Source organism: Heloderma suspectum, chromosome 5, assembly GCF_057233095.1.
Source record: "Heloderma suspectum isolate Gila_16-S chromosome 5, 16-S_ref, whole genome shotgun sequence".
NCBI lineage: Eukaryota > Metazoa > Chordata > Lepidosauria > Squamata > Helodermatidae > Heloderma > Heloderma suspectum.
Genome location: NC_139462.1, coordinates 81,434,244 through 81,457,255, shown reverse-complemented (window position 1 = coordinate 81,457,255; position 23,012 = coordinate 81,434,244). Strand labels below are relative to the sequence as shown.

The following is a 23,012-nucleotide window of genomic DNA, read 5'->3' as shown; positions in this document are numbered from 1 at the left end:
ACACTGAAATCAATAGGCTTATGTATGCCTAATTCTGCTTGGGAACAGGCTGACAGCATTACTCCAAGGTAGATTTGGCACCCTGTTCATTTCCAAATGAACAACATTCCTTCTTAGTATAGGTTCCAATGTAAACAAATACAAGATCAAGTCAAAGCCATACAAGAACCATCACAGACAATAAAACTTGTTAGTTAAGTACATGTAAACTGTTTCCCTTCTGCACTGACAATAAGCTCAAACACAGCTATCCTTAAGAACAAAGGCTCATCATTGCTTGAAACATTTTATTGACTGTATTAATCTTTCATAACTGATTACAAAGTGTATTAAAATCTATTCATCTTAAATGCATTGTAATAAAACTTTCATAGAAAATATATCTCAGACTGTGAAAACAAGTATTGAAGGACAAACAACACAGGTAAATTCCAAGTTATATATTTCATTGACAGATTGCAGTACGTTGTGAGAGACAAACAAATTGGGCAATTCTCTGCCCCTAGGCTGCCAAATTATTTCTAAATATTTTGTTTTCTGGGGGAGGATGGGAGAACCAAGACAACAAAAGAAGTGACTGCATATTGTTCAGGTATGTTAATTCTGTCATCTGAGAGTCTCTTGTGTTAGGTAAAGCATAACAATAAAAGAACAGAAAGTAGCAGAAACAGTTAGGAGGGACAAGAGAATGAATGTTCAAATATATAATCTAGATGGATTTGCAATCACAAGATGCCACTTGATCATAAGCCTCCTAAAATATCTCCCAGAGAAGAGCAGTATAGAACACACAGTTTGAGAAGATTAACGTCAGTTTGGTGTATTGGAGATGAATAGCTCAGCATCCTGGGATAATCTTCATTCCTGGACCATTTTCTGCCCACTGGAAGAAGTCACACTGTTTATCCTTCCCAAGAGGGCACACAAAGAAAGTCTTTCCATTGTTAGGGCCAGTCTTCAACACTGTCCTCATAATGCAGCGCTTCCCATGATTGCAGAAAGGAAAATGCAGGTCTGCCCACTGTAGAGAGAAATCATTTCCCTTTAACACCAGATGCTGTAGCCAAATTCCTCTTTTAGATTGGTGGCAAGAAACTCTCCTTTAATGCTGCCAGGGAGGTGGCAACCAATAATAATCAAACTAAACTACCTCCTTGAAAATACCACTTGTTCCACTGACTGAACTCCACTGGATTGACTTTGTTGGAGGACAGATTTTAAGAGTCTTATCTGACTCTGGAGGCAACACAGGTTTAATTTATCTGACTAAAGTTCTGATAGCTCATGACTCCAGAGCAATAGATCTCACTTCCCCAAACTCAAATGTCTCTTCCCTTTCAGAATCTGAAGGTCAAAACGACACTGTTGCATTAGTTAGCATACTGTATAGCAGAGACAATTGTCAAAGCTGAGCTGAGAACAGAAACACAAAGGCTTTTGTGAACCGCCTAAAGAGCTTCGGCTATGGGGCGGTATAGAAATGTAATAATTACTTACAAAAATGAAAAACGGTCCACAAAGTTTGGAATCCCAGCCACACAGGGTTCTAGATTATGTGACGTGCCTACAGCTGTATCATGCAGGCACCCCTTTTCAGACCTTTCAGCAAGGTGCGGCAACACTGAGGGTAGGGGCGGGCCTGCTTCCTCTTCTGCAAGTTTACACTACACATGGAAGGAACTTGTGAAGGGGGCTCTGGAGCTGCTACCGTATTTTCTGCATACGTCACTTGACTAATAGCCACGCAGCAAGCAGAAATACAACAGCTGCGGGCTTTCCAGTCATTTGACCTCCATGTTGGAAAAGCTGCACCGGTGTCACCTCTGCCTCCCATGGAGCTATTAATGGCACACAGCCTGTATAGGAAACAGAGGAAGAACTGAAGTGGGGACAGAGCCCTCTGTCCAGCAAGCAGCTGCAGACAATCAAGGGACCGAAAAACTCGAAAGGTTCTCTGGTGCTGTTTCTCCTCTCAGACATAGGTAACTCCAGGGAGCTGGTCCCTGCTAATGCCATGGATGCTTGGCTGAAGAGCTAAAGGTGGAGAGGTGGGAGAGGAATCCTCCCACAAACTCTCCATCCCTCAGGAGCATCCGGGAGCTCCCTCCTTTAAGTTCCGGTGTGGAACAAGGGGGTCAATAAGCCCTCAGCTATATTATAGTACGTAAATGAAAACATATTACTGTAAACCAGCCTTCCCCAACCTGATGACCATCCAGATGTTTTGGGCTTAGCACACCTGCTTTGCATGCAGAAGGTTCCAGGTTCAATCCCTGGCAGGGCAGGAAAATTTCCTGCCTGAAACCATGGACAGCCACTGTCAGTTGACAATACTAGGCTAGATGGACCAATAGTCTGACTCAGTATAAGGCAGCTTCCCATGTTCCTATGATTTCAATTCACACCAGCTCCAGCCAACATGACCAATGGCCAGGAATGCTGGGAGTTGTAGTCCAAAACATTTGGAGGGCACCAGGCAAGGGAAGGCTGCTGTAAAACCATGAACTAAAAATCTATGATTCAATCAGCTTCATGTGGAAAATCATTCTACAGTGGCCAGAAGTCCTGCTTATTCATCCTAAACTGCACCGAGAACCTCTTTAGACAAAGCTATCATCATTGTAATTCATATTTCCATTATGCTGAAAGAATGAGTGAAATCCACAAGCAATCATGGTGGCTTGAGAAACTGATTTGTACATTTCAAGGGTATTGGCAAGGTTTATTACAATCTCACGTACTTGAAAATAGTCACACCGGGTGTCTCTAGGTAGAGGACAAGCGTAAAATTGCCTGCCCTTGTTTTCTCCGTCCTTCCTCACAACGCAGAGAACACAGAAGCGGCTGTGTTTACTACAGCGAGGACTGCCAGCATTTAATGTACAAGAACCATCTGTCACATTATCTGAAGGTGATCTGTAATGACAGGTTACAAAATAAAACCTGCATAAAGTTAGAGATTAGTTACAGCAGAACCACCAGATTCACTCCTTCTGCCTTCCCCAAAACTCCTTAGAAACTCTTCCATTTCAATAATGTATCTTTTATCTATTGAACAAAATATACAGATCCTTGCTCTTTTATCTGCCCTACTTGTTTTCTCTTTAAATAAAATTGAAGGATTCAGTGCTGAATATCCAGGCAATTGGAATGAAATGCAAGTGGCAAATTTAAAGTCCCCAAATAGCCTTGCCGCTTTTTTTTTTGTAAAGTGCACCATTCCAGCATTGCTAGCATAAATGTTGTGCTTTCATGTAGTTTAAAAGACATCCGGAATTGGCAGCAGCAAGATGTACGAGAGGTCCAATTCCCTCCAATTATATTCTCCCCCTTTGGAAAGCTATGATGAGTGTCTTAGACCAGGCCATGGGGACCTCTACCTACTTGTCCGCTGCAGAGACAATTTTCCATGCTCTTTGATCAAAGCTACTTTTAATGATCCCAATCATATTCCACTGAGGAGGAAGTCTGACTGGCAGAGCAGAAAAGTGCATTTTATGAAGGTGGCAGGGAAGCTTTACTCTCCTCTGATATTAGCGTCACCAGAATATTTGGAGAGCATCTCTGTTTACCATGCACAAGGGCATCTTCCTTGACGGTTAATGTTCAAACAAGGTTACTTTGCTTCCTGTTACTTTGATTTAGGACTGGCCAACCTTTGTTGGGAACTGTGGTACAATTCAAGTTCAAAAAGCATTAGTATTGCTCTAACGCTTATTAATATATAAGCCAGGAATAGGCAACCTGATGCCCTCCAGATGTTTTGGACCACAGCTTCCATAATCTCTGGCCACTGGCCATGCTCGCTGGGGCTTAGTTAGTCCAAAACATCTGGAAGGCACCAGGTTGTCTACACCTGATATAAGCAACATCTCCCCCAACCCATGTTTTTAGGTGGTTTTCTTTCCAGTCTGTCAAGCCGGGAAACAGGCAGCGCAGGCATAGTTTTGACTGTTCTAACAGGCTCTGCGTGGGGCTGACTTTGAAAAGAGTTTGAAAGCTTCACCTGGTCCAGAATGCTATGGCCAGACTGTTGAATGGGGCCACTTACAGGGAGCATGTGATTCCCATCTTACAGCAGCTTCACTGCCTACTGGTCTGTTTCTGGACATAATTCAAACTGCTGGTTATGATCTAAAAAGCCCTTAGGAGCAGGCTACCTTCTCCCATACGAGCTTGCCCTGGTTTTAAGATCTTCCAAGGAGGCCCTTCTATTGGTCCCACCACTGTGGGAGTCATGAGACACATGGTGTTCTCAGGCTCTGGAACCCCCTAGTGAGGGAGGTTACGTTGGCTCTTTCTCTGTTGTCCTTCCACCAACAAAGATGCTTTATTGAGGCAGACCTTTGGCATGCAAGCTGGTCTTGCTGCTGAGGTTTTAATGGGTTGGGTGCTATTTCTTTTCTTGTTGTGGTTTCTATTTATTTGTTTTTATGTAATGTTTTAATTAAGTTTTTGTTTTAAGCGCAGTTCTATTATTCTTAGCCACCTTGAGCACCAGTTTTGGAGGAAGAGCGAGATATAAATTTAATAAATAAATCAGCAGGGATGAGTAAAGGCATGCCTATGCCACAAAAAGGCCCATGGGTCCTCTTGCCAAGTCCTGTGATGCTCCAGTACCTGTGCCATGCTTGTTCTATGACACCAAGCAGCTATTCTTCTTCCTCTGCTCTCCTGTGTAAACCTCTTCTGAAGAACTCATAAAAATTGTAAATTACAATTACTTCTTTACAGCAGCTCTTTCTCCATTCTTAGGACAGGGCAACTCATGCTGCACAGCTGAGTTTGGCATTCTTCCATCTCTCTCTGCTACAGCGATCCCATCAAAAACTGATTCATCTGCACATTTTCTAACATGATTTATGCCACCTGGCAACATTGGCCTATGTCAATGCCAGAAAGGCGAACAAGTTGGTTAGTCTTCACAAGATAATAAACAGACACAAATCCAACCTTAAAAATGGTAACGCTCAGAAATCAGTGGATGAATATTGCAGCCTTCCTGGGCATTTTCTAGCAGACCTGGAGGTCACCGTACATAAGCAACAACAACAAAGTTTTCAGAAGGAGACTACAGTGTGAAGCTACTGAGTCAGAAAGCATGAGCAAGTTTGACACTGGGAAACTCAGATTCAGTGGATTTGGGGACTGACTAGCTCCCTAGTGCTTGTTTCCACTATTGATTTTGCTGGGCCTGTTCACTACCATGCAGTCTAGGTCACACCCATGCAGACTGGATTTTGTACTCACTTCTGCATGATACTAAGACACTTCTGCTAGCCCCTCACTGCTTGGCCTTTTAAGCTACTGTCCTGTACACACTTACGTGACAGTAAGTCCCACTGATTTCAGTGCTGCTTACTTCTAAGAAGACATATATAGGATTGCACTGTTAGCCTCATTCCCCCCCTCCCCACACCCCTTCCTTCCTTCGCTTTGTACACACACACGTGTGCACGCACACACCCCTACCACTTACGCAACAGTAAAGTTGTTTGTTTTGGAAGTGTCACAACACTCTTGGTAGCTTTGGTTGCCACAGACTAGCATGGCTGCTCCTCTGGAATTCTCTTCCACAGTTGTAGTTCCACACTAAATGCATCTGAACAGGACCCAGTTCTCTGCATGGACCATTTAAACAAGCCAGTTGGATTTCTTTTCAGATGCCACAGCAACTATTAGAAGTCATTCCATGTCTTTGTGCTGGATGTGCCTGATCTCGTCTGATCTCGGAAGCTAAGCAGGGTCAGCCCTGGTTAGTACTTGGATGAGAGACCGCCTGGGAATCAGGCTTCCTGCACTGAGCAGGGGGTTGGATGGTCTTGTAGGCCCCTTCCAACCCTATGATTCTATGATTCTAAGTGGCTGGTGACTGCTATCTGGATCAGATCTGATGCCCTCTTGTATAGAAAGCCTTGGGGGTTGGTCACATGGAAAATGTGACCTGAGCCTGAATTCAATTTTTGGAGCACATTTTGGTACAACCAGGTGCCTGGGATAAAGTCCGCCTAATCTGATGAGACTATAAAGGAAAAGAGTCTTGGAAAGACTCAGAGCTAAAAAGGATGAGGCTCAAGGCTTAAGGCATTAAACAGTTTGAAGAAAGCTCATCTTTTTCAGTAAAGGGGGGAAGGGGAGCTGGAGATGAGTGTTCTGATTCATGCACCTGGAATGAAGGAAGAAGACCACCAGGGTTTATAGTCCCCATCCGCCCCCCTGGGTACAATATGAAATGGAAGGTACTCTTCATGGGATTAGGGAAATCAAGAAAAGAATGGCATTCAGGAAAGTCACAAACCCCTGGTGACAGTAGGAGCTTTTGACTCAAGAGGAGTAATGTGGACAGGGCCATCTTTCAACCCACATTGGTTTCAGATTCAGATACTCTCCCATTCCCCATCCCACTGGATTGTTGGTTTTTTGTTGAGTGCTTTTGGCACAAGGGGAATAATAGTAGCTGCAGGGCAAAAAATTCAGGGTTCTCTAAACATGAGAAATTCAGGCCTTTATTATTTCTAGAATGTTCTCCTCACTGAAGCTCAACTGGCACCAACACTGCTATAATTTCACCACCAGGTTAAAGCTTGCTTATTTGCCTAGGTATTTTAAAGAGTTGTGCTTATGTTTAGTTTCTCTGTTTTTATGCTTCTGATTTTTTTTTATTGGAATGTTTTGTAGTTTTATTGGATCATGAAAGGGAGGTTATAAATACGTCAAATAAATAATAATAAATAAATTAATGCATCCTTCAGGGAGAGCAGGGTGGCCTAAAATCTGCATGCGGTTCTATCACAATCTTCATGATTGGCAGAGAATTTCCTGGATTATACAATCCATGCTCCAAGCTGGCATAGTAAGGGTGTCTGCCTGGGGGCTACCCCACAGTTGTGGAACTCTCTTCACCTAGAGACTCAGATGTCAAAGTCAAGAGTCTTTTCTGGAAGCATGAAAGATCTTTTGTTTGGACTAGCTTTTAACTGCTAGGGTAAGCAGGTATGAGGTAATTAAAATGCATTGCATCTTTTTTTAATTGGAGATTTTATTCTGCTGTTTTTAGTGCAACAGTTTTTCAAATGTTGGGACGACCTGCCCCACATCCTAAGAATTAGATGTCAGAAATTAAAAAAGAAACATAAAATGTCCTAATTCAAGAATGGACTGGACACATAATTCCGGTCCCTTTATCCTACTATCATTTATAAGTGCCCCCCACCCAGTTTTCTTAATAAATTATTCTGCAATGGCTAACCTCAGATAGGTTAGGGGGAAAATCTGCATGAGCTTGCTTACTCAGGCACCTAGTAATATGATGCAAACATTTAAGAATGTAACATTATTCAGGTACGTGCAAGTCTGGAAACAAAAAACTGAGGGCAGTATCCAAATCTGCCCATGTGCCCACAGGACCCACCATTAGTGCAACAGGGAGCTAGTGGTTAAAAAAGCAAGGGGGCAGGTCAGCAGAGCTTGCAGAAGGAAGCTCCACTGACCAGTCCCGATCTGGGAACAAGCATTTCCACGCCTGCCTTTTGAAGTTCTGGCTTTCTGTCATGTGAGTGGTGGGTTCCACTCACACAAGTGATCGAGCAGGGACACAGCAGCAGCATTGGATATTGCCCCATGATTGACAACTCCAGATTTGAAATATTTTTCAACTCCTACCTATCTGAATGGGTATATATAAATATGTACTAATCATGCCATCCAATCTCCTTTCTTCCATTTCTATTACTACCTTGAAGTTACCAACTTGCGCCTGGCAACAAATAAGAATTTCTTCTGATCTAATAAGTTTGTCTGAGCCACAAGCCACTCCGTGGCACATAAGGACCCAGCAGCAGGCAACATTGTCTCCTGGGCTGGAACACCGACTTATTTGATGGAATATATTGTATACTGAACCATTTCAAAGCAAAAACATACTAATCTAAAAACAAATGTTTTCCTATTAGCAAGTCTTTCCCATCAATTTCTAGCTTTCAGGTTTCTGTTCAATGAAATATACTTTACAGGAATCTTGTTTAGAACTGGATATAACAAACCTGCTTGTTAAATTTTCAACGATGGTCCCCACAGATGAAGATGAGTAATCAATCTTTCGTTTCTTCTGTGCTGGCTTTAAAGAATTACATTGATAGGGAAAAGGTACTGGTGTATTTGCTGCATAGTGGTAGGTACTGTTATAATCATTTCTTGAAGAGTCATGTAGAGAGCTTCCATCTGGAGTTAGACTTTCACTTCCATTCTGTTGTAGTAGAGTAAATTTACTAGCAAAATCTGTCAGTACCAGAGTTGTTGTCCCAAACACAGTTTTCCTGTTCATCTTAATTTCTGTTCGTGGTTTTCCAAAGTTGTTACATGGGTACTTGACTAAGTTGCTCTGAAAGGCTGTTAAATCTTCATTATTCTGCATGTTTTGAACTTAAAATAGGTGGCAAGAAAGAGAAGACATCAAGGTTAATATCTCTTAATCACCTCCTTACTTCTTCCTCAGTTTACCCAACACTTTTGTACTACATCAGTAGTACTCTACACATTAGTATGATAACAGATATTAATGGCCCCAAGCCAGCTGTAGTTGTAAAGGAAGTGTCACATATAACAACTGGTAGCTCTGGATGCCAATCACACATGCCTATTTGCATCAAATGTTCATCCAGCTAGTGTAATGGAGCTCTGAGGAGCGTTACAGTATGGCAGGAATATTCAACCAAATGCACACTGGCAACACATGTAGTGGGGAATGTTGGTTAACCTTTGGGGGCAGGCGGAATGTGATCTTTTCCCAAACAAAGCTTAATTTAACAAACATTAATTAATTAAGGAGTGGAGGAAAAGTGAAAAGAAGATTTGCAAGGATAAGGACAAAAGTGTATTAATTATAAGTGCGGGGGGAAATCATTTGACTTGCAACATCCTAAAAAACCTCCTGCTTTATTTTTTAAATGTAGATTTTGGGATAAAGATATTTTATGCGAACATATTTTAAAGAAGTCTTCAGATGCCAGACATTGGACTTTGATAATGGCTTAAAAGCTGCACAACTGGAATGAAAGATGCTGAGAAAGAAAAAGAGCATTATCACAATTCTGTTCTAAAAGCCCTAAGCTATCTTGCCTTTGTTGTATAGGGTCCGCTTCAGCTTCTAGGTAACCAGCTGGGTGCATAAATTCCAGGAGATAAGTTAATTGGCAAATCTGACTTTCTGAACAGACTAAATCTTTAGGTTCCTGGGGCTGGCATTTTAGTGGAAGACAATCAGCCAAGAGCAAGTTTGGCAGACAACAGAAACACTCACTGCAGTTATAGTTATCCACCAATCTCCCTTCACCAGTCTACTGGCTCCTGAAGGCCTCAACCCACTCCTTGGGTTGATCAAGGTCCAGGTGGTGAAAGCCTGCTGTACCTTTAAGAGTTATCTAAATGGGAGGATTTCACCATCTATAGCTTTTAGCAACAGTGCTTCACTGACCGCTGAACCCACTCCCAGAAGAATGCACCATTCTGTGGCATCCTTAAAAGTACAGGCATCTTCTCAGGGCCTGAAATCGGCACGCCAAGTGCAAATAAACCTCATGTAGTAGCCTTCAAGAGGGAGGGAATATTACAGGTACAGAAGGAAGAGAACTGGGAACTGGGATGTGCAGTTGGTAGTAGGGACAGACTAGGGGGAATCTAGGTGAGAATGGATGCAGGAAAAATGACACTAACATGATCTTTAGGAGGATCTTAAAAGAAAATGGCTTGTCAATTAGAGGGAGGAGCTGTTGTTGGAAGTATAGAGAGCAGCACACCAGAAAGTGTGTGTGTGGGGGGGGCGTGGCAGTGGCGGGAGTAAGGAAAGAACAGAGAGAGCACAGAGGGAGTTATGGAAGAGAAGAGAGGAAGTACAGAGTAGTGGCGAAGTGGAGTGGATTAGAAACTAAACTTTGCTGCTTAAGAACTGTTCTACTTTGTGGAAGAAGTGAAAGACACTGCCATTGCTGGGAGAATGGGATTTGTCCCCACTGGCTAAGAGGTTTCAAAAATACCCCTGTAAAGCTTGGCTTTGGAAGTCCTAACATGCAGTTGTTTTAAAATCACCATTTTTATTAGAGTTTAAACACTTCTCAGGCACGCAGGCTTCCATTGTTTTTCAAATACCAACAGGATGACATTTGTCCCTTCCAGCTATAAAAGGAAATGTATCCACAGCCTTCCCCCTGCCCAAACACACACACTACAAATATATTCCCTTCCAATTTATGAAACATTTGGTCTGACGATTCAAGAAGTTGCTGAAATCTGCAAAAAGTACAAGAGTTCAACTGAATAATTCATGCAGCATAGGATGGGCTAACAGCTGTGAAAGTATATATTTGAGTTACAAAAGGAACATGCCATTATAGCGCAAACAGTTGTTCCCTAAGATGACAAGCTTCTGGGTTTATAATTCAGCTTCTAAGACGACTTGCATCTGCTCAAGGCTATTTCATAACCTTTCCCCATCTTAGTTTTCTTAACAGAGAATTGTCTCTGAATTTTCTTCTCTGGTCTAGAGAAAAGACTTCCCCTACCTTCCACTTTATATAGCTAACTCTTGTAGGACAGGAAACTGTCCATTCTTTACTGTTAATCTGTGAGGCCCCATGTACACTGATGGTGCTACAATGCCACCAGTATTTGACTGAAGCTAACTGTGGTAAAAAGCACCAAGTGGAGGTTAACACCAACTATGCCGACAACACATGTCAGGAAGCCATAGCCAATTATGGCTTCCTAGCACATGCCCGCCATGTACTCCTAAATGCATTTATTTATTATTGAATTTATAAACTGCTCCACATAGAGAGATATTGGAATGGTATACAAGAAATTACAATACACACACAATAAAAGCAGAAACATCAGTACAACAGTGGGTAGAATTTAGTCATTAGTCAGGAAATGTTTGTCTAAAAAGAAAAGTGTTCAGCAAACGCTGAAACAAAAATTAACGTAGGTGCATGCCTAAACTTAGTTGGGATGGTGGCCCTAAATTTCATAGGGTGGCCCTAAATGGGGACATGTCTATCCTTCATTTGTACACAAATTTGAATGGCGTTTGCTGCAACAGCAGCAACAACAAGCATTTATTTGCAGTTACCATTCAAATCAATGGAACAGAAAGCTTTTAGGATCATAGAATCATAGGGTTGGAAGGGGCCTACAAGACCATCGAGTCCAACCCCCTGCTCAGTGCAGGAAGCCTGATTCCCAGGTGGTCTCCCACCCAAATACTAACCAGGGCTGACCCTGCTTAACTTCCAAGATCAGGTGCATCCAGCTCTTTGCTCACTGAGGTATCAGGATATTACTATATATAATACATATTGCCTAAATGTTGTGTGCAAGATTGGAAACAAAAACATGTGGTTCCAGGCTACCTGCATAGCTGTACTATGTTATAATGCCATGCAGACACTCATACAAGCCCCATCATTACTTACCTTCAGGCCTTGGAGTCAAGCACGCATCACAGATTTTGACAGAAGGCTTATTCATTAGAGTGCAGATTGCACAGGCCCACTCCTCTTCCAATTTCTGAGCGACTGGTTCTTTAGAACATGACCCCCTGCTGCATGCCCAGCCAATTAAACTATTTCTTCTTGGCAGTTTGCTGTGCAATGAAGGAAAGGGGAAATTGATGTGGACATTTTGAGATGTTTGTTCTGAACCTTTGTGTTCCACCAGGGTTTTATGGGGGATACAAAACTGGACTGTAATAACTTGGCTATCAGTGGGAAAAGAGCTGTGCTGATGAGTCTGTTAGCTCAGACCTTCCTATTTTGCCTTATGGGTTCATCTCCCTAAGCTCTGTGAACCTAGCCATTAATTCACAGGACGGGAACTGGACTACTTCTATGCCTCGAAACACTAAAATATATTTCCTAATAAGAATTAAAATAACTAACTATGATGGTTTCAAAACTCATTGTGATCAAACATCCATGGTGTCATATCAACCATCTATAGCAGGGGTGCTGAACCTCTTTCAGCTTGTGAGCTAAATGCCATTTTGGAGAAGCATTCAGGGGCCACATTCCAGTGGTGGGAGAGACTGAAGGCCAAAGGGGTGGGGCCAAACTGCCAGCATACTGGAGCTTAAAGCTCTTACAGCCAGTAGCTAAGCCTTATGAGAGGCATATTAACCTTTTAGAATGGGCAACCAACAAATGATTGGTAGTTGAGGGAAAGGGGGCGGGAGAAGGGGGAAGAGCCATCTGGGGAACCCAGACGAGCCAGACCAGGACCCCAGGAGGGCTGGATTTGGCATCTGGACCTGAGGTTCACCCCTGATCTACGCAAACCAACATTCAGTCCTTTTCAGGCTTCCGAAGTAGATACAATTTACGTATGGAGACAGAAGGGGACAGGAAAAATAAGGGATCTCTACACACATTCTAAGGGACATGCTTAGATCAGGAGAGAAGTCTGCCAGCTCTCCGTGGGTTCATTTCACTTACCTTAAACATATGAAAGGGGCTTTTTTGTTCCAGCCTAATTCTCAAATTCTTCCACACTTTGCACCTGGATTACAACAAAGTAGGGGTGTACGAAACCCCGCTTACCTGGCTCCACCGGGTTCCACAGGTGGAGGGAGGTGATACGTTCCGCCCCCCATAATCCTCGACGGGGGGGAGGCGATCCGGTCCTCCCCCCCAGAATCCTGCCTGGTCAGCTCTGCTCCATGGCCAGGCCAATCCACAGCAGGGCCTCCAGCTGCTGCCAGGCTGCTGCGGACACAAATGGCATCCTGCGTGGGGGATGCCATTTGCGTCCCTACACAAGCCCATGATAGGCTACGTAAATATATACGTAGCCTATCACAGGCCGGCATCGGGACACAAATGGCAGCCGCTATGACGGCCACCATTTGCGGCCGCAGCAGCCTGGCAGTGGCTGGAGCTGCCAGAGCCAGGTAGGCTCCGTTTCACAGGGCTTTCGCGGGGTGGTGGGGCGGGGGGCTCCGTTCCACCATGGATTCCGGGGGCCCGAATTCACTGGAATTCGGCCCCCCTGGGATCCGTGGCAGAATTCTCTAACATCCCTACAACAAGGCAGTTGCTGTAGTTGGGTGTTCTGCCTCATGTGATTAACAATGGCATGAAGGACAGAGCCATCTTGCAACTGAAGTCATATTTGTCACATTATTGGCCATGCTTCAATGGCAGCTTTTCGCTAGCCTGAAAAGCATGGGTTGAGTTGAAAGCTGGGTATACCACATGCCAAACTCTGCAAGCAGCCACAGAAGTCACATTCTGAAGTCGTCACTTTTGTCACGTAAAGGGCAGCTCTGTCCAGGTTCCAGCGGCGGTATGCTTCTGAGGGCTCCTTCACACGGAGCTTTTATCCTGCGATTGAGATTGCTCCTTCACAGAAGTTTGCAGGCTCTTTACCGGTCTGTGGCACACCGGTTTTGTGGGATTGGTTCCAGCTTCTTCCTTCTGATGAAGTGGACAAGGTGCTTTCATCTGTAAGGCCGACCACCTGCTTACTTGATCCGTGCTCATCTTGGCTTATTATGAGTTGCAGAGAGAGGCTGGATGAGGGCATCAAGGCGGTGGTGAATGCCTCCCTTGAGGAGGGAGTGATGCCATTAGCCCTCAAGGAGGCAGTGATAAGACCGCTTTTAAAAAAGCCCTCCTTGGATCCCCAAGTTCTGAACAACTTTCGCCCAGTCTAGAATCTGCCTTTTTTGGGCAAGGTGATTGAGCGGGTGGTGGCGATGCAGTTGAAGGCACACTTGGAAGAAACTGATTATCTAGATCCATTTCAGTCGGGCTTCAGGCCTGGGCATGGGACAGAAACGGCCTTGGTCGCCTTGGTGGATGATATGAGGAGGGATCTGGATAGGGGTGAATGCTCCTTCCTTGTTCTCCTCAACCTCTCAGCAGCTTTTGATACTGTTGACCACGGTATCCTCCTGAACCGCCTGGAGGGGTTGGGCATTGGGGACACCATATTGCGGTGGTTCCGGTCCTTCCTCTCCAGCAGGTACCAGAGGGTAGCACTGGGAGAGGTGGTTTCGGGCCCGTGGCCGCTCACGTGTGGGGTGCCACAGGGTTCCATCCTCTCCCTGATGCTATTTAACATCTATGTGAAGCCGCTGGGGGCTATCATCAGGAGGTTTGGGGTGCGGTGTCATCAGTATGTGGATGACACACAGCTCTACCTCTTGTTCAAATCTTCACCAAGGTTGGCCGTAGAATCCCTGTCCAAATGTCTGGAGACGGTGAGTGGCTGGATGGGGAGGAATAAGCTGAAGCTAAACCCTGACAAGACCGAGGTACTTTTGGTGGGAGACAAGAGGAGGTTGGGGGATGTTGACCTGGTGTTGAATGGGGTACGGTTACCCTTGAAAGACCAGGTCCGCAGCTTGCGGGTCATCTTACTGTCCATGGAGGCTCAGGTGTCAGCTGTGAGCCGGATAGCGCTGTATCAACTCCATCTGATACGGCGCCTGTGCCCCTTCCTTCCCGACCATCTGCTCCCATCGGTAGTACATGCCCTGGTCTCCTCTCGTTTAGACTACTGTAATGTGCTCTACTTGGGCATTACAGTTTGGAAGCTGCAGCTGGCACAGAACGCGGCAGCTTGCCTGATTAAAGGCAGCCGCTGGCAAGATCACATCACTCCAGCGCTGAAGGAGCTGCACTGGCTACCAGTTGTTTTCCAGACCAAATTCAAGGTGTTGGTTTTGACCTTTAAAACCCTATATGGCTCCGGCCCAGCCTATCTTAAGGAGCACCTCCAGCAACACCAGATAGGCTGCTCAACAAGAGCAGCCTCGGATGGCCTTCTCTCTGTCCCATCAGCCAGGACAGCTAGGCTGGTGAGGACGAGGGAGATGGCCTTCTCTGTGGTGGCCCCCACTCTGTGGAACTCCCTCCCTAGGGAACTCCACCATGCCCCCTCTTTAATGCGCTTCTGCCATGCATTAAAAACATGGTTGTTCAGGCAGGCATTTGGGGTGGGCTAGGGTAATTTTAGAAATGTGATGTTTTTAATGTAGAATTTTATTGTGTAAACTGTTTTGTTGTTGTACATCACCCAGAGTGACTGGACAGCCAGATGGGTGATTAATAAATTTAATAAATAAATAAAAAATAAATTTACATGATGTCATGATCATCCAAGGCGTCTCCTGCACTAAATGCCCTTTGTTCCATTTTTAAATAGATCGCAGATAATGAGCTATCAAATTGCCCGGTTGTGTTCTGCTTCAGTTTCCTCCGTGAAAAGACTTAAAGTGGCAAGAAGAGGAGCGAGATCAATGAAAGATAATGGAGGTCTCAGATATGGGGAGAAAGAGGGGGAAGGGTGTGAGGCAAAAGGAAGCACGTGAAAAAGGGAGTCCTTGTGATCCTGCATTTAAAATGTAAGTAGAAAGCCCTGTTTTAAATGCATGATTTTAGGCTGGTGTAGAGATGCCCTGGATTACCATGTGCTAGGGAACAACAATGGGAGATAGCTATTGCCCTCATGTCTTGCCTGTGGGCTTCCCAGAGGTGTCTGGCTTGCCACTGGAGGAAATAGTATGCAGGACAAGATAAACCTTTCGTCAGATACAGCAGTGCTCTTCACATGGCCCTTTGCTGAAATTCTTTCCACTTTTTCATGAGTTTGTCTAGAACAGCTTTCCTTAACCTGGTGCCCTCCAGATGTACTGGACTCTAATTCCCAGCATCCCCCAGCCATGCTGACCACAGGATGCTGTAAATTGCAGTCCAACACATCTAGAGGGCACCAGGTTGGGGAAGGCTGGGCTAGAAAGTGCTAACAACAAAATTCCCTAAAACGTAGGGAAAATACTCTCAATAAAAGCGTGTTTCCTGGTAACTTCAGTAGGTGCCCTCCTTCTACAGCTTAACAAGCTGAAATCCTGCAGCCTGCATTATTTTGCACAAGAGAAACAAGAATAAAATAAAACAAGAAAAAAATATCTTTTTGGCACCAGGTTAAGACTGGCCTCTACTCCCAGGCATTTAATGGCATATAATGGGACATTTATTTCAGCTGTCTTGAACTGGTCTAGTACTGAAATTGTTTGTTGAAATGGTTTTTAGCCCTTGCCCAGACAGCTTCGGCTATTGGACAGAAATGATGATGATGATGATGATAATAATGTGTGGTTCCTGCAGTAAATGTGTTCCTGAATCCTACTGCTTTAGCATTAGGGAAGGAAAACAATACCATACACCATTTTAAAAGTAACCACCTTGGATGTCCAAATTAAAGGAGGGATAAAAATGTTTAAAAATAAATAAGAAGCATATGAGGAACTTACAACGTAATGCTATTTATGTTTACTCAGAAGTAATCCCACTGTGTTCAGCAGGTCTTGTCACAAATCAATGTGTTTCGGATTGCAACCTTTCAGTGCTATCTCCTATGGATGTTTAATCAGAATTATTCCTAGGTATACAGTCAGGGACAGAAATATTGGAACAAGGATAACTGTTTTGGCAGTTGGCCTCTGTACACCACCGCATTGAAGTTGAAAGGAAACACACCCAGATAGGAGCGAAGTCAGGACTTCCAGCTGTAATTCAAGGGGTTTGACAAAAGTGGGCATTAACCATTCAGGAAGGACAGCCAGTGGCATACACCCCCCCCCCCCCATCGTTGGTGGCTCATAAGTAATGGAACAAACCAACATCATTTCAAACTTAAGGATCACCTTTAATACCTGCATGAAAATCCTTTGCAGTCAATGACTGCCTGAAGTCTGAAACCCATGGACATGACCCCATGCTGAATTTCCTCCCTCGAGATGCTTTGCCAGACCTTTACTGCAGCTGCCTTCAGCTGCTGCTTGTTTGTGGGTCTTTCTGCCTTCAGTCTTGTCTTCAGTAAGTGAAAAGCATGCTCTACTGGGTTGAGATCAGGTGACTTGACTTGGCCATTGCAGAACATCCTACTTCTTTGCCTTCAGAAACTCTTGGGTAGCTTTTGTTGTATGTTTTGGATCATTATCCATCTGCAATATGAAGCGGCGTCCTATCAGTTTGGCAGCATTCGGCTGAATCTGAGCAGAAAGTATAGCCCTATACACTTCAGAATTCATCCTGCTGCTTTTATCAGCAGTCCGGTCATCAATAAACACCAGTGACTCGGTTCCACTGGCAGCCATACATGCCTATGCCATAACACTGCCTCCACCATGTTTGACAGATGATGTGGTATGCTTTGGATCATGAGCTGTTCCTTTCCTTCTCCATACTTTTCCCTTCCCATCAATCTGGTACAAGTTAATCTTGGTTTCATCAGTCCAAAGAATCTTATTCCAGAACTGGGCAGGCTTTTTTAGGGGGGTGCTGGCAAAGGCTAATCTGGCCTTTCGGTTCTTCAGCTTTACCAGTGGTATACACCTTGTTGTGAAGCCTCTGTATTTACATTCATAAAGCCGTCTCTTGACTGTAGATGTTGACAATGACATGCCTACCTCCTCAAGCGCATTCTTGACCTGGCTAGATGTTGTGAAAGGGTTCCTCTTCACCATGAGCAGAATTCTGCAGTCATCCACTTTAGTTGTCTTCCGTGGTCTGCCAGGCCTTTTGCTGTTGCTGAGCTTGCCAGTTAATTCCTTCTTTTTCAGGATGTTCCAAACTGTTGTACTGGCCACTCCCAATGTTTTTGCTGTCTCTCTGATGGGTTTATGTTGTTTCCTCAGCCTAATGATGGCCTCCTTCACTCGCATGGACACTACTTTGGGCCTCATGTTGGGAGTTGCAGTGAACAGCTACCAAATGCAAATGTAACACTCAGAACCACCTCCTGGCCTTTCATCTGCTTGATTGGTCATGGGGTACCCAGGAAACAGGCACACTGGCCATGCATCTTCTTGTTAGCCATTCGTTCCATGACTTATGAGCCACCAACGATGGGTGTGTGTGTATGCCACTGGCTGTACTTCCTGAATGGTTAATGCCCCACTTTTGTCACACCCCTTGAATTACAGCTGAAAGTCCTGACTTTGCTCCCATCTGGGTGTGTTTCCTTTCAACTTCAATGTGGTGACATATAGAGGCCAACTGCCAAAACAGTTATCCCTGTTCCAATATTTCTGGCCCTGACTTTATGTGTGTGTGTGTGTGTGTATACGTGCACACACACACATACTCACACACACACAAGTGAAACCTTAGGGTTGGATACAGGACCTGCCTTCCACAAATGGAAGGGATATTTCACGAGTGGAGAGTCCCCACAAGCAGATGGTCCCTGTATCTGATTTTGGGGAACAAAAATCCCCCTTCCCCACAAAACCACAGCTCAACCCCTTCTGCAGGGTTTCCTGATTCTCTGTGTAGTATTTTCAGGGGGCTGGAGGGCTGCCATGGGAAGGACAGGGCAGGGACGTCTACTTCCATCAGGGCAGCTGATCCAGTGAAAATTGGGATCCAACTCTTAGTCATTCCATGCAGGCAATATTCATTGTAGCAGTCAAAGTTCTATTAGTGGATGGGAAATGTGCAAATTAAGCTCCCTGATGTTGCAATCGTATACACACTTGCCTGGGAGTAAGCCCCACTGAACTCAATGTGAGTACTTCTGAGTAGACATGCATAAGATTGCACTGCTGTTTCAACTGGTTGGGCACTGGACAGTATAGTGTGGGTAGAGGAGGAAGGAAATAAAGTAAATAAATACAGAATGTCATTAAAACCAAAAGCTTGGATTTTGACAGGAGGACTGTTTAGAAAAAGATTGTCCCGTCAAAAGATCTGTTTTCCTTAGAATGCTGAGATAATCTGGGAAATGTGTTATAAAGCTAAACTACCTACCCGGGATCCACAAGCTGAGGGTTGTCCTTCTGACACTGAGGACAGAAGTATGTCATCCTGTTATTCTCTCCTAAACGGCACACTGTGATCTTTGCTCTGCATTGACCACAGTTGGGGCGTTTGTACACCCTGTAATGCTTGCATAATGCCGATCCCATCTTGTGACACTAGAACAGAAAATTATTATTCATGTGACTTAGAAAACCAAAGATGCAGCCACTCTCAAGCCATTTTTTTTTATCCTTGACTGGAAACAAAAAAAAATTCGAACAAGGAATATTTAGACACTGTGTATGTTCCCATTTGTGCCAATTGGGTTAAAAACTTGCATAAACTTGAGAAATCCCTGGATATCTTATTTGCACAGGACAAAAACAAGAGAAAAAGATTATCAGTATTTTCCTAGCTTTCTGTCTTATAGGCCGGCATGCTCTCTAGCAGCATTAACAGATACAGGGGCATGTTAAGCATTGTATGATGGATTACAGGCTAGTTAGCAGTTCTCCAGTACACTGAAATTAGTGGGGTTTAAGCAGTGACTCTGCAGTTGAGAACCACTTACCCTGGACAGACACAGCACATATGCAGCCACTCCAAGGCCCCATCTACATGGGGCTTTTACTTCGGTTCTACTCCACCCCCAAATCAATAACATCAGATGGCACACGCTGCTCTCCGTACCTAGCCCCGTGTTTCTTGCCTTATGACTGGCTTTTTTCCAAACTCATTTTGTGTTGGATTTTCCTGTCACAGCAGCTTGAGTGCTGTTTGGGAGTCTGTGTGACCTCAGCTGGCTTCAGCACAGGCTGGTGGAAGGGAAAGTAGTGTGGGGCAGTGGGAGAGCAGAGGGATAAACATGTCTACCCAGAAGTAACTCATTGCCTTCAGTTCCACTTTGCCAACCCTGCTGTTTTGAAGCTGTGCATCTACGAAGGAGCACAGCTGAGAAACGCTGGCTCAGTCACTGCCTCTCACTTTAAATAGTCATTGGGCTTGTGAGTGGGGGCAGGGGGAAGCCAGCCTGCTGTTTTGAAACTGTGTGGCTACGAAGGAGCACAGCTGAGAAATGGTGGACGCCTGTTGATTCGAAGCTGCACAGCTAAGACAGGATGATTGCCAAGGCAGATGATTTTCATGAGCATGTACTCAGAAGCATTTCACTGAGCCCAAGTTTGTTTGCTGGGGGGGAGGGGGAGAGCCTGTTGATCAGGCAGTTAATAAACATCAACGAAAACGTGCTAGTCACTCTCCCTCCTCACTGGCCCCACGCTCTCTGCTCTCAGCGCTTCTTGCGCTCCTGCTCATTCTGCTCAGTTCCGGGCAGCGGTGGCTGCCTGCTTGCCTGCCCGCCTCATAAATGTGTGTGTGTGTCTGTGTGTATGTGAGGTTTATCATGAATGCCTCTTCGTAAGCAAGTCCTCCATTGCACATCAGTGAACACGTGAGGGAGGGGCAGCAAGCCTCCGCTCACTGGCTGCGCCACACCCACGCAATTGCTGATGTTCATTTCTACTTACAGCGGACTTGCCCACCCCACTGCAACTAATGCAGCTTCAGTTCCCATATACACTGCAAAAGCAGAGGAATACAGCACTGTGTGTACCGTGGAAAGAGCTCATTTGATTCTGTGAAAGTGTCGATTTTGCCCAAATCGCTTCACAAAGCGTTTCCGTTTAGACAGGCCCCAGAACTGAACCAGTTCAGAAGGCAGATGGAAGAATCACATGAATGCACACATGTGTTTCAGATAGAAACCCTTCTTCTGGATGTGCTAACTTTCTTCATCCAGAGAATTTTTGATGCCTGGGATCATTAAATCATGTATTTCGCCACCTGCACTCTCTAGTGGTTCAGCTCTAAGAAGGGTGCTCCTTGTTTTCTGAATATGCAAATTAGCCTCAAGTCCTATAAAAATTAAGACTGGAGTATATTTTCCTCTAGATTTCACAGGGTATTCCCAATGAGACAGGAAAAAAAGCATCGTCAATAAATTGGTGGGGTGAAAGTTTCAAATAATATTTATATATATACATATTCAGCATTTACATTTTAATGCAGTTTTTGCAGATCTCTTCAGAAAGGGTTTTCCCCCCTACCTTATAAAAGAGTAATGTGAAATCCCGGGTCATTTTCACCAAGTGATGTACTTGCTCATCTGTTAAGTGACAAACCTGTAATTTGGAGCATAGAAAAAACAACAATGAAGCATTCTCCAAACAAGGCTGCACAGCCTTCTTATAGAGTCCTCTGATCAAAGAAATACTTGTAATTAGAACCCCATCTTAAGAAGTCACACTGACAGTAAGGGCAAACATACTGGCACTTTAAGGCTGCAGTCCTATACACACATTTACCTGGGAGTAAGTCCCATTAAGATCAATGGGAGAATTTTGCTTACTATTGAAACCTGGATGCCCCTTTTCCGCTGGCTTCCCAAGATCAAAAGCAAAGGGTTGTTAGATAACATATTCCAGGCAAATATTAGAGTTAGGATATTCAACAAACTCACACATCATAGGAGGGTTCTTACGCTTACTGTTGAAAGAACAGGCAAGGAGGGTCACAGAGCTGAGCAGGTAGACCCTGCTTGACCTCTGATGCATGCTGCACCCCCCATCCTCCACACATTTGGCTGGCATGGGAAGGCTGATGTACATGTGTAGACCTCTTCCATGTGAGGGGGGAACATGCTTGAGTCAGCCCTCCCCCCGCCCTCTTATGTAGAAGAGCTCTATGCGATGCTGTATATCCTTCACTATACATGTATAGCATCAAAGGATCTTCATCAGATGACAATTTTATCACACTGCCATGTGGCATAAAAGACTCTTTAACACTTTGTCAGTTACCATTACATTTTTCTGTCAGCTGCAATACTCCCCCACTGAAGGCTCAGGCTTGAAGTTTTGGTGTACTCCTGGATTCAGCCCTGAACCAGAATGCCCAGGTTTTATTGGTGGACAGGAATGTATTTGCACAACTAAGTTCAGTGCACCAACTGTACCCATTCATGGAAATGTCCGATCTGGCCATGGAAACACATGCCTTAGTTACATCTCATTTGGACTACTGCAATGCACTCTACATGGAACTGCATTTGAAAAGTATTCGGAAACTTCAGCTGGTCCAGAATGCTGCATTCAGACTACTGACTGGACTGGTTACAGCTTCAATGGCTACCAGTCTACTTCCAGGAACAATTCAAAATGTTGCTTATGACCTATAAAGCCCTATATAACTTGGAACCATACTATCTGAAAGACCGTATTCTCCTGTATGAGACTGTCCTGGTTTTAAGATCCTCAGGAGAGGCCCTTCTCTCTGTCCTGCCATCATCAGAGGCAGATTTGGCAAGAATGGGAGACAGAGCCTTCTCAGTGGTTGCTCCCAGGCTCTGGAACGTCTTGCCAAGGGAGGCAAGTCTAGCTCCATCTTTGATGTCCTTCTGTCAACAGACAACAGCGTTCTTATTCAGACAGGGTTTTGGCCTTTAAGCTGACTGGTCAGTTCATTGAAATAGGTTTTCACTGGTGGGTGATGTTTATTTCTTAATTTATTGAAATTTTCAATAATTAATTTTCAACTGATTTACATTTGAAATGCACAGCTACAAGATGGGGGATAGTTGGCTCAACAATACTGCAAGTGAGAAGGATCTTGGAATTGTTCTAGATCACAAGCTGAATATGAGCCAACAATGTGATGTGACTGCAAAAAAGGCAAGTGCTCTTTTGGGCTGCAATAGTAGAAGTATAGCTTCCAAATCACGTGAAGTACGTGTTCCCCTCTGCTCACCACTGGTTAGGCCTCATCTTGAGTACTGTGTCCAGTTCTGGGCACTGCACTTTAAGAAGGACGCAGACAAACTGGAAAAGTTTCAGAGGAGGGCAACAAAGATGATCAGGGGACTGGAAACAAAGCTCTATGAGGAGAGACTGAAAGAACTGGGCACGTTTAGCCTTGAGAGGAGGAGAGATATTTGAAAGATTGACACAAAGAAGAAGGCCAGGATCTCTTCTCGATCGTCCCAGAGTGCAGGACACGGAATATTGTGCTCAAGTTACAGGAAGCCAGATTCCGGCTGAACATCAGGAAAAACTTCCTGACCGTTAGAGCAATATGACAATGGTCACCTAGGGAGGTGGTGAGCTCTCCCACACTGGAAGCATTCAAGGTGAAATTGGACAGCCATTTGTCCAGGAT

General features: G+C 44.5%; 1 protein-coding gene across 1 annotated transcript in view; it reads right to left on the bottom strand.

Moving 5' to 3' along the window:
* Window positions 1-269: 269 nt before the first annotated feature.
* Window positions 270-23,012, bottom strand: part of NEIL3 (nei like DNA glycosylase 3) — a 36,168-nt gene continuing 13,425 nt past the window's right edge. Inside the window, exons 5-10 of the mRNA XM_084860297.1 lie at window positions 20,906-20,980; window positions 18,810-18,976; window positions 11,469-11,638; window positions 8,043-8,421; window positions 2,742-2,916; window positions 270-1,021 (exon numbers count right to left, since the gene is read on the bottom strand). Of these exons, the coding sequence (XP_084716423.1) occupies window positions 839-1,021; window positions 2,742-2,916; window positions 8,043-8,421; window positions 11,469-11,638; window positions 18,810-18,976; window positions 20,906-20,980 (1,149 nt within the window). The 3' untranslated portion in view covers window positions 270-838. The remainder of the gene's footprint in view (window positions 1,022-2,741; window positions 2,917-8,042; window positions 8,422-11,468; window positions 11,639-18,809; window positions 18,977-20,905; window positions 20,981-23,012) is intronic.